This window comes from Megachile rotundata, chromosome 12, assembly GCF_050947335.1.
Source record: "Megachile rotundata isolate GNS110a chromosome 12, iyMegRotu1, whole genome shotgun sequence".
NCBI classification, from domain to species: Eukaryota; Metazoa; Arthropoda; class Insecta; order Hymenoptera; family Megachilidae; genus Megachile; species Megachile rotundata.
The window spans coordinates 7,004,616-7,020,099 of NC_134994.1; the positions used below are offsets into that span (position 1 = coordinate 7,004,616).

At 36.9% G+C, this 15,484-nt stretch overlaps 1 protein-coding gene across 17 annotated transcripts in view; it reads left to right on the forward strand.

Annotated features, from left to right (window-relative positions):
- Positions 1-2,285: 2,285 nt before the first annotated feature.
- wupA (troponin wings up A) overlaps positions 2,286-15,484 on the forward strand; it is a 42,815-nt gene continuing 29,616 nt past the window's right edge. For 2 of the 17 annotated variants that reach the window (XM_076538412.1, XM_076538411.1), the window contains exons 1-5: positions 2,287-2,482; positions 6,773-6,816; positions 10,859-10,876; positions 11,244-11,372; positions 12,016-12,139. In XM_076538412.1, the coding sequence (XP_076394527.1) occupies positions 6,802-6,816; positions 10,859-10,876; positions 11,244-11,372; positions 12,016-12,139 (286 nt within the window). In that variant the 5' untranslated portion in view covers positions 2,287-2,482; positions 6,773-6,801. Of the gene's footprint in view, positions 2,483-6,772; positions 6,817-10,858; positions 10,877-11,243; positions 11,373-12,015; positions 12,140-12,886; positions 12,988-15,484 lie in introns of all 17 variants that reach the window. The other 15 variants (XM_076538417.1, XM_076538416.1, XM_076538407.1 and 12 more) reach the window with 14 other exon arrangements.

Below are 15,484 nucleotides of genomic sequence, written 5' to 3' on the forward strand. Positions count from 1 at the left end.
TACAGGGTGTTTTAGTAGAGTGTTTGATATTTACTTTCATTGTGTCGAACATGATCTTCATCTTCAAACATAAAGATAATATTTGGTGACATTTATATGAACATCTGTAGAAAGATGTATAGTTTATTTTCAAGAAATACATTTTCCATTTTCCATTATTATCGATTAATAAATTTCGTAGGCAAAGAGAGAGTTTCCCCATGAATGAAAGTCGAAGGCAGCCATCTTGCTGCTATAAATATGGAAAATACGAACTTGTCTAGTTACTCTGTTCTTATATGCAGAAGACTAAAATGCATGGAATGTTTTCATCCCTTGTATCTAGGTTATCTTCATTGTTTCGTCCACTTCGGAATAGTGTAACGTACATTGAGTTTATTTTAACGCTTCTTCTCAAAATAGATAGTATGTATAAAGAAACGAAGTCCGAGAGGAACTTTATAAGATCCTTGAATTTCTGTGATCGCTGCTGAAATTGAACCTAATACAACAATTTTACTTGTGAATTAATTTGTTAGTTCAAACGTATCAATTTTAGGTAGAGCTAATCTTCAAGGTTTGTTTGTTGAAATTGTAATTTGGGGATTTGTGGATGTGAGGGTGTGGGGATCTGGAGATTGGGATATAGGGATGAAGAGATGTGGAGGTGGGAATATAGGGATATAGAGATGTGGAGATGGGAATATAGGGATTTAGAGATATGGAGATGAGGATATAGGGATCTGGAGATAGGGATATAGGGATGAAGAGATGTGGAGATGGGAATATAGGGATTTAGAGATATGGAGATGGGGATATAGGGATCTGGAGATAGGAATATAGGGATGAAGAGATGTGGAGGTGGGAATATAGGGATTTAGAGATATGAAGATGGGGATATAGGGATCTGGTGATAGGGATATAGGGATGAAGAGATGTGGAGGTGGGAATATAGGGATATAGAGATGTGGAGATGGGAAGATGGGGATATAGGAATCTGGTGATAGGGATGAAGAGATGTGGGGGTGGAAATATAGGGATATAGAGATGTGGAGATGGGAAGATGGGGATATAGGAATCTGAAGATAGGAATATAGGGATGAAGAGATGTGGAGATGGGAATATAGGGATATAGAGATGTGGAGATGGGAATATAGGGATTTAGAGATGTGAAGATGGGGATATAGGGATAAAGAGATGTAGAGGTGGGAATATAGGGATATAGAGATGTGGAGATGGGAATATAGGGATTTAGAGATGTGAAGATGGGAATATAGGGATTTAGAGATATGGAGATGGGGATATAAGGATGTAGAGACATGAAAATGGGGATATAGGGATGTGGAGACATGAAAACGGGGGTATAGGGATGTGGAGACATGAAAATGGGGATATAGGGATGTGGAGACATGAAAATGGGGATATAAGAATGTGGAGACATGAAGATGAAGATATAAGAATGTGAAGACATGAAGATGAAGATATAGGGATATACAGATATGAAGATGTGTATATAAGAATATAGAGATCTACCATTTTAGAAATCTACACATATGTATAGAAATCTAGGGGTCTAAGAGCGCACAGATATAGGGATCTACGTGTCTAAGAGACTAGGAACATAGGTATCTACCTATTTAGGAAGCAATATCTGTTGAAGTCTAACGCCATCAAGAAGTCAGTGGTTCAGATATCCACATATCCAGAAATTTACTGAACTAGAGATCTGTAGACCTAGTAATTTACGAATAGAACTATACACATGAAGGTTCTATATGCTTAGGGATCTATATACCTAAATATCTGAGTCTCTAGAAACGAGTGTAGAAATCTACAAATCCACTGTTCTATGGATTTACAAATCTACGAATCTAGGAACTTCAGACTCTACAAATCCATGAGTGTAGATCTACAAATTTAATAATCTATGTTCTAGATGTTTGGGAGTTTCGAAACCTAGGATCTAGAAATCAATCTAAATATATAAAAACATTGAAATCTACGACTACAGGAAAGTATAGAAACCTATAAAAATAGAAATCCATATACAAACCTAGGAATCTTACCTAGTAATTTAAGAATGCACACACACAGACCAAAAAATACGAAATAAAGAATTTTTCTTTATTCTCAGTCCTGATCTTGTGCGGTAAATCAGGTATCCATTTCGCGAATAAAAAAAATGTTGAATGGATAGCCTACAGAAGGATTAAAATGAAGTCGGTTGGTAGCCAAGAGAGAGAGAGAGTCTCCGAGCGAAGCGCAAGCTCCTCGGCTCCGTTTTCAGTTTCCGATTATTTTTGGCAGCAAGGCAGAAGCGGGCAGAGCTCTCGCCTAAAAATGCTTACGACCAATGGCGGGCGTTGATTGGTCGATTTCTGGCCACGTGAACAGCCTACGAAGAAGAGGCTGACGACGTCGACCACGGATCCACGATGGCACAGTCAGCTGCCTAAGGTCCGGTTGGCCAGTCGTAGCCAGCAAATAGTTCTCTCTCTTCAAGGTAAGCCTTTATCTACGCGCCGACCTACTGGAATCGTGATCCTCTTCGGGATCTGTCACCGGCAACGGACAAGGCCCCTCCAGTTCGAGCCTGCCTCTTCTGGCCTGGAGTATTCGCTCTTTTCGTCGTATCGAAGTGTCAAGTGCTTCACACAGATAGTAACGCTGCTTCAAGGTCACGTGTGTTAGTACATCCAGGAATTGTGACCTTCCAGAAGACGACTGGAACGCGTCCCAGTGCGATTCCGTGTGTGACAGATACGAAGTGACCACTCGTGATCTTCTCGAATCTCCTCGACTATTTCGTTATTTTTTTTTGTTATCGTATTTTCGACGTATTTCACGCTGTGCTTTTAAACCGTTCGTTGGGAAATTCGCATCTTTTCGCGGCAAAGAAAGCTGGCAGTGATCGTCGCGGTTGGATCGCGACGCGAATACACGCGGTTCTACGTAAACAGCCTTGTACCAGTATTCATTCTCGATCTCCCTCGACAAATATAACTTCGCAGACACGAGAGTTACGAGTCTGTTGATATTGTATCGGGTTACGAGTCTCTTGATTTCCATACGTAACGTCAAGGACGAGAAAACGCGAGGGAAAACGTTGGACAGGAAACGGAGGAAAGATCGGGCCGGGATTTATTCGATTTTTTTTCGATCGACGGTGGATCGCGAGAGCTATCGTAGATCATCCGTGGTAGACTCTGCATGTTTTCTATTTTTACGGTGCCGGGATCCTCTTTGACATCGGAGACGAGACACACATCGGAGTCGCGGTGGGACGTGTCTTGGAATGGTTCGAGCGAGAGGGAATCTATACTTAGCGAAGGCGATCGGTCCATTACAAATATAAAGCGGTTGCCAGTGATCATATGAAATTTCTGTCTAACGATGATCTTCCAATTTTAGTAATGGACAGATATAGGGACATGGGCGCGTTGTAATGTGGGATATAGTGGTTTAGATGTTTAGGCATAGAGGAATGTTGGGAATATGGAGAATATGGGGATAAAGAGATTATAGGGATGGGAATATTGCAAATATGGGGACGGAGGTGTATAGGGACGGAGGAGTGTAGGGACGTATGAGTGTAGGGACATATGAATGTAGGGACATAGGAGTATAACCACATAGGAATGTAGAAGCATATGAGTGTAGGGACATAAGAGTATAGGCACAGAGGAATGTGGAGACACATGAGTGTAGGGACATATGAATGTAGGGACATAGGAGTATAACCACATAGGAATGTAGAAGCATATGAGTGTAGGGACATAGGAGTATAGACATGTAGCAATGTAGAGTCATATGAGTATAGGCATATACGAATGCAAAGACATATGAATGCAGGGACACATGAGTATAGGTACATAGGAGTCGAGAGACATATGAGTGTAGGGACATATGAGTATAGGTATATAGGAGTCGAGAGACATGTGAGTATAGGGACATATGAGAGTACGTTCATAGAAGTATAGGCACATATGAATGTAAAGTCATAGGGATGTAGGGTCATAGAAATGTAGAGACATAGGAATGCAAGGACATAGGGGCATATGAGTCTCGAAACATATGTGTATAGCGACATAGAAATGTAGGTACTCAGGAATGAAAAAGTATATAGAGTCATGAGTATTCAGAAATACAAAGATTCAAGAGTTTAAAGATTTGGAACATAGTATCATAATATAATAGCGTTGAGTGTAGAGTTATAGGATCTGAGAATATGTAGACATGGGGTTTAGAAATGTAGCATAGTAATATAAGAATGTAGCGATGTAAAAATACAGGGACGTGAGTCATCAAATTATTTGTGCATCTAATTTGACAGAAATATATAAGACAAATAAACAATATTTCAACACTGTCCATTTACGAACATACAGTTCATACCTCAGATCAATAAAACTACTAAAAATATATATACGAATATATATACTATCAATTCTTGTGATGTAGACTTTTGTGGATATCGAAATCTGGGATTATAAAGCTAGATACAAGGTTTTGGGAATATAAGAATTTTGAGGAATAGGATACTACAAATCTGAAATAGAAATCAAGCGATCCATAGACCTAGAAATATAAGAATACAGGAGTTCTGGAGGTGCAGAGATCTAACTATAGAAATTTGAAGATACCGAGATTTAGGACTCTAGTGATGAATCCAGTGAATTATAAATCCAGAAATCCATGAATCTGATTTAGAAATCCAGCCATCTAGGAACCTGACTTCACGCATATCTCCCAATCTAATTATTGTAGATAACATAAATTACAAATAAAATTAGTTGATCAACTCAGTACATCTAGAAAGTCAAAATCTTAATTACGGTATAACAAGTTTGAGAACAATGTATTTAACCTCTTGAAGTGTCACCAGAATTCCCGCTAGCAGCCACTAGACTTTTAAGTACGAACAATTATAACTCTGTTTCGAGTAATTCTGAGATGTTAGAGATGTTACACAAACAGGTTACACAATTCATGCATGCAATAAATTTGGAATCTATTTTGAAACGTCGCTTGTGACTCATTGCCGTCGTTTCAACGTCAGTACGTAAGATGTTCGCCAAGAAAATGAATTACTTCGAACCTTCAGACCTTATACCCGTACTCGTTCATCATCCGCTAGATCTTTAATGTTTCATCAGTTTCATTCTGCCATTTACTCTCTTCACTTTCCCTGTCTGTAGCTCTTCAATTTTCCTTTTATAAATGTGTCTTGTCTGCTACGTGCTTTAAAAGGGCATCCATAATGTTTTTTAGTAATAACGTCAGACACGAAAGTTACTGTCGATTTTTAGGTACTTTAAATTTAGGAATATGGGATTTTTTTTTAGAAATATGGGAAGTCTTTCAGATGTTGGGATTTGAGGAGTTGGAAATTTTAGAATTTTGGAATTGTGGATTTGGGAAATTGGGTTTGGGGATTTGGAAATTTGGGGTTTAGGGATTTTGGGGTGCAGAGATTTTGAGATACAGGGATTTGGGGACATGTGTATTAGGAAATTAGGAGATTTTGGGATATAGGGATTTTGGGACATAGGAATTTTGGGATATAGGGATTAAGGAACATGTGTAGTGGGAAATTAGGATATTTGGGAATTTAGGGAATCTGGGATGTAGGGATTACAAGATAAAGAGATTTGGGTGCATAGAAGTTTGGGACTATATAGATTTTGGACTCTAGGGATTCTGGAATATAGAGATTCTAAGATATAGGGATTTGGGTGCACAGAAATTTAGGACTACATAAATTTTAGAATATAGGGATTCTAGGATGCAGGAATTCGAGGATATAGAGATTTGAGGACATAGAAATTTGAAAATATAAAGATTGGAGGATATAGGGATATGAGGACATATGAGTTTGGCCATATAGAGTTTTGGGGACATATCGATTCCCAGATACATGGTTTTAGGGACGTAAGAATTTGGAAATGTAGGATTTGGAAGTGTAAGATTTGGAGATGTAGATATTTAAAGATATGTAGATATGTAGACAATTAGATATGTAGCTATTTAGAAATATTTACAGCTGCAGAGATATAAGAAAATTTGGTGAAATAACTAGTTTGGTGAAATAATATGTCACGAACCAATATATATATTTTGTCAAACCCCAAGGAGGGTTAAAGAAGCACAACTTTCTACATAAAAATGTAATTTCATCAATTACAATAATATACTTTGGAACCAATATTCATCAAAATGTATTAACATCTCCAAAACAGTCTCCTGAATTAATCAGTCGTTTCACCGGCAACATAGAGTACACAGAGCGATCGTCCAGTATCGATAGCAATTTTCCAACAGAACGACTTTGCTTCCAGTCGAATCTCGTTTTCCGCTTTCGACACATCGGATCGAGTCGAGAGGAGACGAGAGATCTACCGTTTGGGTCGTTGCATCCAAATTTGGATCGTCGACGTAGCGACGTCTCCGGCTCGACGGTTCGAAAAGTGGGGACGCACGGCGTCTATTTTCGAGCACCGGATATTCTATACCGTTGCGGTGCGTCGGTGAGGCGAAAATTTACGTGCAGAACAGTGGATTTATCGCGCAGAACCAACCACTGTCATTGACCGGCGTAAAAGGAAGGAAAAAATGAAACGATTTATCCGATGACGCAATATGGACGATCCATCTTCGCGGTTTTATATTTAAACCTTTCTCCACCGTGCGATGTTTTGTTGTTTAAATGACGATATTCGCTTCGATGACATAAGCGGGGTTATTGTTGTTTTGTCGGATACGTGAAATGTGCCTTTTTATGCTTTATTTTTAGGTAGACGGGTGTAGCAGCCAGGTACCAAGATGGCGGACGATGAGGTTAGGTGGGTAACGCGATTCTTTCACTTTCTCGGGCTTTTAAATTCGCATAAAATTATTGTGTTGATTATTTAAATATTCAAATACAATTAGTATGCTAATTTAAAGCTTTAAATACTGTTATTATACAAAATATTGCTTTAAACACTGTTATTATATAAAATACTGCTTTAAATACTGTTTTATATAAAATTCAATGATTTACTTCAAATTAGTGTACATGTTGAAAATTCAGAAGTTCAAATACAATTTATTTATTAAATATTCAAAGATTCAAATTTAATTTTTACGTTAAATATTCAAAGGTACAAATACAATTTTTATATTAAATATTCGAACGTACAAATACAATTTTTATATTAAACATTCATATGTTCAAACACAATTTATATATTAAATTTTGATAACTTCAAATACAATTTATTAAAAATTAGAAGTACAAGTAAAATTAATATACACATTAAAATTTGTAAGCTTCACATAAAATTAATACAATAAAATATGAAAAAACAAATATAAAGAAATAGAACATGAATTTAAAACTTGAGAAAATTAAATTGATACATCTTGTAATACATTCATCATTTATTGTTTTTTAAAAAAAATGTATTATAACATCTTTAAAGAAAATTTTCCTTAATTTTAATTTTCCTCAATGTTTCAATTAAACAGAATTAAAAGAACATTTTGTTTGATTATAAATATATGATGCACAAAGGTAAATGAACAATGTCCAACAAAAGATGTTAATATCTTTTATTTCTTCTTTTCATGTTCCATCGAATACTCGACATATTTGAATTTTGATTTCACTCGAAAATGGCGAACAATGGACCTCCCCTTGGGCCGAGCAGTGAAATTAAAATCTTTGAAAGGTATGCATCGTTTGTGCTCTTTGTGCTTGTGAAATACCCCTTGAAGATAGAGATCCCTACAGAAATCGTTCAAACGAGCAAAAATATAATTAATCCTATAAACGAATACCGTACGTCCGCATACATTTTAAGGACGGTCTTTTTTCATTTTTTTGATTTTTGCATTCGGATTAATTATTTTTTGCGCAGACTTAATAGTCACGTAGATACTTTTTTGAATAAAGGGCTCCATACCGACTGAGCTTTTTTACCTTTTTTAGTAGTACAGTGGTTAACAACCACACATTTTAACATTTTTATGTACTATATTTTATTACAATTATGATAACGAGGAGAACAAAATGTCCTCGTAGTTTTTCCTTTAACAAACTGTACAGAACGTCCATCATTTTTCCGTTTCCACGAAACATCGATACACAGCGACTAAAAATTAAATCCACCTCCTTTGTTTCGCCTTGACTTTGTCGGCCAATTGAAAAAGGAAGAAGAATTTTTGCCGAAAAATTTTTGAAGTCGATAATATATTTCACTTTTACGATAACAGGCGTATATTTCTGAAAGTATAACGTAACATCTCGTCCACCCCGGGAAGTAAGAGATAGATCCGGAAGTATTACGACCGACAACGTCGGTTGCCTCCATGGGGTTGGACTTTTCGTCTGATTTATCGCCATACTCTCTTCTTGCTTCAACATTATTTACCACCGCGGGTTATGTTCCTACGTCTTCTCCTCTACTTTCATCCCACGAATCTCGTAACTTTCCGGGATTGTAAAAACATTTCATCGATATATCTGACTTGCATTTTTCAGCTTTTTCCCTTATTCCTCGTTCGCGAATTGACACACGAGTTATTGCGGCTGATCAGAATATTGAGTTGAAAAGAGCTATATAGTAATACAGAAGTATCAATTTAAAGATGTGTTCAGTGATTTTTTCAATTTTGGGAAAAGATAAAATGTTATTGTTTCATGTGGTATATTTACAATATTATGGGAGGGCGGTTAATATTATTTTTGTTAATTTTGCATTTGAGATGACGAGTAAAATGTTGAATATTCAAGAATGATATTTTAAAAATAGTTGATCTGAATTTTGGTGTAAAAAGACTCATGTGCAATGTCGCGATGTGTGAACCTAAATCCCTAGATCTTTGTATTCCAAGAAATTTGGAATTCTTTTGGATTTCTAGATTCGTAAATTTATAAATCCCCAAATTCATAAATTTCTAAATTCCCAAATTACTGAATTCCTAAATCCCCAAGTTTCTAAATTTCCGAATTCTTAAATCCCCAAATATCTATATTTGCAAATTCCTATATTTCCAAATTTCTATTTCCCCAAATTCTTATATTCCTAGTTTCCAACATCCCCAAATCCCTATCTTCCCGATCCAAATTCTCCCAAATCTCAATATTCCCAGAATCTCAAATTCCTGGATTCCTACGTCCCTAAATCCCTACCTCCCCCAACTCAAGTTCTCCTAAATTCTTATACTCCTAGTTTCCAACATCCCCAAATCCCTATCTTCCCGATCCAAATTCTCCCAAATCCCAATATTCCCAGAATCTCAAATTCCTGGATTCCTACGTCCCTAAATCCCTACCTCCCCCAACTCAAGTTCTCCTAAATTCTTATACTCCTAGTTTCCAACATCCCCAAATCCCTATCTTCCCGATCCAAATTCTCCCAAATCCCAATATTCCCAGAATCTCAAATTCCTGGATTCCTACGTCCCTAAATCCCTACCTCCCCCAACTCAAGTTCTCCCAAATCCCCATATTCCTAGATCTCTACATCCCCAAATCTCTAGTTCTCCATCCCAACTTCTCCCAAATCGCTACATTCCCAAAATCTCATATTCCCAAATCCCCACATCCCAAAATCTCATATTCCCAAATCCCCACATCCCCAAATCCCCACATCCCCAAATCCCCACATCCCTAAATCCCCACATCCCCAAATCCCTACATCCCCAAATCCCTACATCCCCAAATCCCTACATCCCCAAATCCCTACATCCCCAAATCCCCTTATCTCCAAATACCCACATATGTCCTCATATCCCCATATATGTCCTCATATCCCCACATATGTCCTCATATCCCCACATTCTTAGATAAATTCTACCGTCCCAAAGTAGACTTGTCTGACCACCTCCATTTGATTTCACTAACAATCAAGAACACTCGACACACTGAAACTGTATAGCAGTAGAATAAAACTCCAAGCACGAGCACACCTAGTAGTACATCTGGGTAACGTAGACATTCTATAGTCGCATTTAAAGACAACATATTTCTGTGTCCTGCGACACTGATGCCCTAGCGTGTCCGCTGCATGCTACTCATGCTTGTTTCTCAGTTTTCCTGATTAACCTTATTATTGATTAAAATAGTTGTATACAAGATACACGAATTGGGATTTTACATTTATTGTGCATTTTTGCTGCCACGTTGCATATATGTGGATCACATATGAGTGTGGTTCACGTATGTGATACATGTAAATTTATTTTGGTAAATGTAAAATGGTAAAAGTTATGCATATTAAGCAATGATTAGTGGTTATACACTCAGTTAGACATAATAATACTGTATTTTTGTTGAAAATAAATTATATACGTTTTATGAATTTAACGTGGTAGTGAAAGTGGTACATTGTTGCAGAACACTCACATATCGCTGCACACATGCTTTGCGCTTATTTAAAAAACGGAACACGAAACGAATATAAAAAATTTCTTAAAGTCTATAGACAAAAGATTTTATTTGATAATGTAACACTGAACAAAACTATACGTAGACAGCAAAATATTTTTACAACGTATTCAACCCTTAAACGATAGTTTGCATCCATCCAGACCTAACTGAATTCTTATAAATGAAGACCAAAATGAATTCTTATAAACAAAGACAAAAATGAACTCTTACATGAAAAGACAATTTCTAAACTCGAAAAACTATCTAAAAGATGTATAGTATTTCGAAGGTGAAATATTTAAGATTTTAAACTTCTCGCACGTGAAATAAAGAAAGACCGTCGTCTGATGGTTGAGTACACGATAAACCTTTTTACACATCAACTTCAAACGTTTCGTTTTCCGTTCACCGCAGAATCATCGAGGAAGATTTTCTCACGACCACTGTGTTTCTTTTCCATTGCAGAGGAAACGTCTCGAGGATGTACGTAAGATGAGGGCGAAAAAAAACGAGCGAAAGTTAAAGTCGAGAGGAGGATGGGTCACCCGAACGAAACTTTTTCAATAAGTTGTCGAGTCTCGTTAATCGAATGGCTTTTGTAACAGTTTTCATATTAGGGGCTGGTTATGTACCGCGTTGAAACTTTCCAGATTATTTTTGCTTTACTTCTTTTTCCGCGAGATTCGCTAACGAGTAAACGGTTTACCATTTTTCTTTTCTCTTATTTTTCATCCGAAAGGGAACGAACGTACAAAGTTTCTGCGCGGGTGGGGGGAATTTCTCCGGGGGATTTCCTTTCGTAGCATTGTCAGATAAGACATTTTAAGGGAGTTTCACACGGAAAATGTAGGAAAAGAAGAGGAAACAGGCGGAGACCGATAGGAAGAGGGCGGAGGTCCGCGCCCGCCTTGAAGAGGCTTCCAAAGCCAAGAAGGCGAAGAAGGGTTTCATGACCCCTGACAGGAAGAAGAAGCTTAGGGTAAGTTTACATTCCATTGTTTGCTAATTTCTCCGTGCGTTAATACGATTTTAATTAGTATTTCTGTTCAAGAAATATCTTGAATCACCTTTAAATTATTTATGGAGAAATTTATTGGAAGTTACACTTTATTTATGGAAAGGTTCTTCGAAGAGAACTTATACAGATTATTAAATATTTTCTATACTATTTAATCACTTTGCATAGTCTTGTTACGTAGAGAAGTTAAATAACAGTTTCAGTAATAATAGAGAATACTTGCTACAAGGAATTGTCATTTGCATTACAGTTTTGAGAAAAATTTTCTTTCAATAAAGTAGTTATGTTTGAAGTCTAAATTTCAATATGGAGGATCAAACGTTCTAAAACTTTTGAACATTTCTAACCTCAATATTTTCTGCACCTTCTGTACCTTAATGGTACACCTTAAAATATCAAAATAAAATATCTTCCAAATTAAAACATTGAATATTCTCCAAAAAATAAAGTGCCAGAATTATCAAACTTTTCTAACCTCAAAATTTAAAAAAATAACCTCTACGAAATAAAAGAAAATTTGTATCTAAACTCGATTTGAACTTCTGTCTCTCAAAACCTTTTCCAAACTTGAATTTTATAACAAGGATTTGTATTTTTCCTATAGCTGTTGCTGCGTAAGAAAGCCGCCGAGGAGTTGAAGAAAGAGCAGGAGAGAAAAGCCGCCGAGAGGAGACGCATCATCGAAGAGCGTTGCGGAAAACCGAAGAACACCGACGACGCGAGCGAAGGTAAATTCAGACTTTCCACAAATCTCTGTCTTAACATTTAGCTCGCGTTTAGTCGATTCGCGGATTAGATATTAACCTATCAGGATCGCAGGAACCCTTGGGTTCGAAATGTCGACTTTTTTTATTTTAACAGTGACAAGAAGCTACATGTATCGTCGTCGTACATCAGATTTTCGTCCACTTCTTTGCAGACAGTCCGGTCGTGTTTTCGATCATGGAAATGGTTTCTTATTTTATCACTTGTATAGAATCACACAGGAAACGGGCACAAACTCACATTATCATATCGATACACGTTTTTCATTTCTTCGTACTTTTTCATTTTTGAAAACTGCACAATTTTTAAAAACTTTGTAGGGTTTTTTAAGACTTCTTCAATTTTTGAAAACTTCTTTATATGATTTTTGAAAACTTCTTCACACGATTTCTGAAAACTTTATCATTTTTGAAAATCTCAATTTTTGCACAATTTCATGGTACAATTTTTGCACAATTTCTTCGTACAATTTTTACACGATCCTTCCGTGCAATTTTTGTGAGCTTTCCAGAATTTTGATAACGATTTTTCTTTTGTTCAATGATCGATGTTTTTTGCAAGCAGGGGTACGTACAGCGTAAACATCGTTTGTCGAACATTAAAACGCTTCTTCGTTCGTTGAACAACGATTGCTGCTTCGTGTTTCATTTCAATATCAATTCTGATGATAAATTCTGTCCGATCTTTTTTTTTCACCTTGCTCTACACAGATACCGTGAAGCGCGTGCTACGCGAGTACCACAATAGGATCACAGCATTGGAGGATCAAAAGTTCGACCTCGAATATGTCGTAAAGAAGAAGGACTTCGAGGTACTTTTGAGGAACACGATAGAGCAAAAACACTGTTGCGAGTACATAATTCACGGGACACGCGTGCATAATAACGAGGCGTTCGATACGACACACAGTAACGATGCTCAACAATGTTGTCGCAACTGAGTTATGTTACCGCGACTTGCCCGGTTGCAATTTTCATTCTTACATAAAATACCACCATTTTCTTTTTATTAATATACGAATACATAAAATTGTTGTATCCAACAAATAACATTTACCATTTGTTATAGATTTTTGTATTTTACCGAGTTAGAGGAAGAAGGATGAAAATTTACCTTCTGAAAATTTAAAGAAGTAAATAGTATTTTTATTGTTGAGGAAGATGTACGAGTGATTGATAGAATAGAGTGAACTTTTGTTATATTGCTGCCTTTTATGTGGATTATTCAAGATTCTTGCGCGTTGGATTAATACACGTGAGATTACTATGTGCTAAGTTATTGCACGTTAGATAACTGAACGTTCGATCACTGTGCGTCAGATTACCACATGCAAGATTACTACATGTTGAGTTTACCAGGTGTAGAATCACTACGCGTTAGATTAACCACGTGTAGAACCACCGTGTGTAGAGTTACTGCGCCATAGATTAATCACGTGGAGAATCAACACATGTAGAATTAGTGCGCGTTAGATTAATCACGTGTAGAATCAGAATGCTTTAGATTAACTACGTGTAGAATCACCTAGTGAGAGATCTCAACGCGTTAATATTACTACGCGCTGAAATTACTACGTGTTGAAATTACTACGCGTTAGAATCACCACGTGATGAAATTACTACGCGTAGAAATACCACGCGTAGAAATACCACGCGCTGAAATTACTACGCGTAGAAATACCACGCGCTGAAATTACTACGCGTAGAAATACCACGCGCTAAAATTACTACGCGTAGAATTACCACGCGCTGAAATTACTACGCGTTTAAATTACTACGCGTAGAATTACCACGCGCTGAAATTACTACGCGTAGAATTACCACGCGCTGAAATTACTACGCGTAGAAATACCACGCGCTGAAATTACTACGCGTAGAATTACCACGCGTAGAAATACCACGCGCTGAAATTACTACGCGTAGAATTACCACGCGTTGAAAGTACTACGCGTAGAAATACCACGCGCTGAAATTACTACGCATAGAATCACCACGCGCTGAAATTACCACGCGCAAAATTACTGCGCACGCGAATTACTACGCGCAGAATTACTGCGCATACGAATTACCACGCGCAGACTTACTGCGCATACGAATTACCACGCGCAAGACTGCTGCGCATACTAACTACCACGCGCTGAAATTACTACGTGTAGAATCACCAGGCGCTGAAATTACTACGCGAAGAATTACCACGCATAAAATCACTACACATTAAAATTACCACGCGTAGAATTACTAACCGTAGGATTACCACGTATAGATTACCTTGCGTAGAATTACTACGCATAGAGTCACCACACATTGTTATTGCCACTCGTTATATATCTACAACCCCCACGCATATAATAGTAAAGCTACACTCTTTTACTACAAATAAAATTCCACGTAAAAATTGCAATATAACAAGAGTCTACAACACCTCCCTCCATTAATTTCACAAAATATCCACTATGTTTCTTCGCAATCCGGGCAAGCGTCGCGAGCTTCGCATTTCGTCTCGTCGTTTTTTTTTCTCTTTTTTTCGTCTACTTGTTTATTCAATTTTCTTTCACATACATAACACGGCTATTCTCTCTGTCTCTACAGCTCTCTATCTTTCTGTCTACTTCTCTTTGTTCACTTTTGTCGCATACACTTTTCTGTTTCGCATTTTCACATCGTTTTATTTGTTCTTGTGCGCGCGGTCTGTTTCAACTATTTCAAGTATTTTTACGCTCTTCGCAATGCTAATTCGTCGTTCTGTACTTTTTTTTTTGTTTTATATTGACGATCTGATAATCGTGAAGCGATTCGCGTTGATTAACTGTTGTGTTCTCACACGTTGTCGCAAAAGCGCTATTCTTGTGGTAATGGAGCAATACTGATATTTGGTATACGATAACCGATTGGTTTCGAAACACACGTGCTTCTATTTGAGGTTTTTCTTTGTTTTTCGAACAAGTGTCACAAGTGTATAATCACTTTGCTTTCAATGTTCTCTCATGCCTTTCATTATCTGACGGCGTTCTAATTAGTTTTGTTTAAATGAATTAAAGATTTGTGAACGTTTACATCGCTATTATTAATTTATTCAAATGTGTACTTCCTTTTTATTACCAAGGAAGCACATGATTTCTAGAAATTGCTTAAATGTAATTTCTATGACAATTTCTCACATTTCATAAGAAAATTAATTTTGCATTGAATATGAAGACAATGTTTACGAACTCGAAATAAAGATAATTCAGGATCTATTGATCTGAGGTATAATTATATATACGAAGTTTGCACAAAGATTATATTCTTTGTTCATAATAATCGATAGGA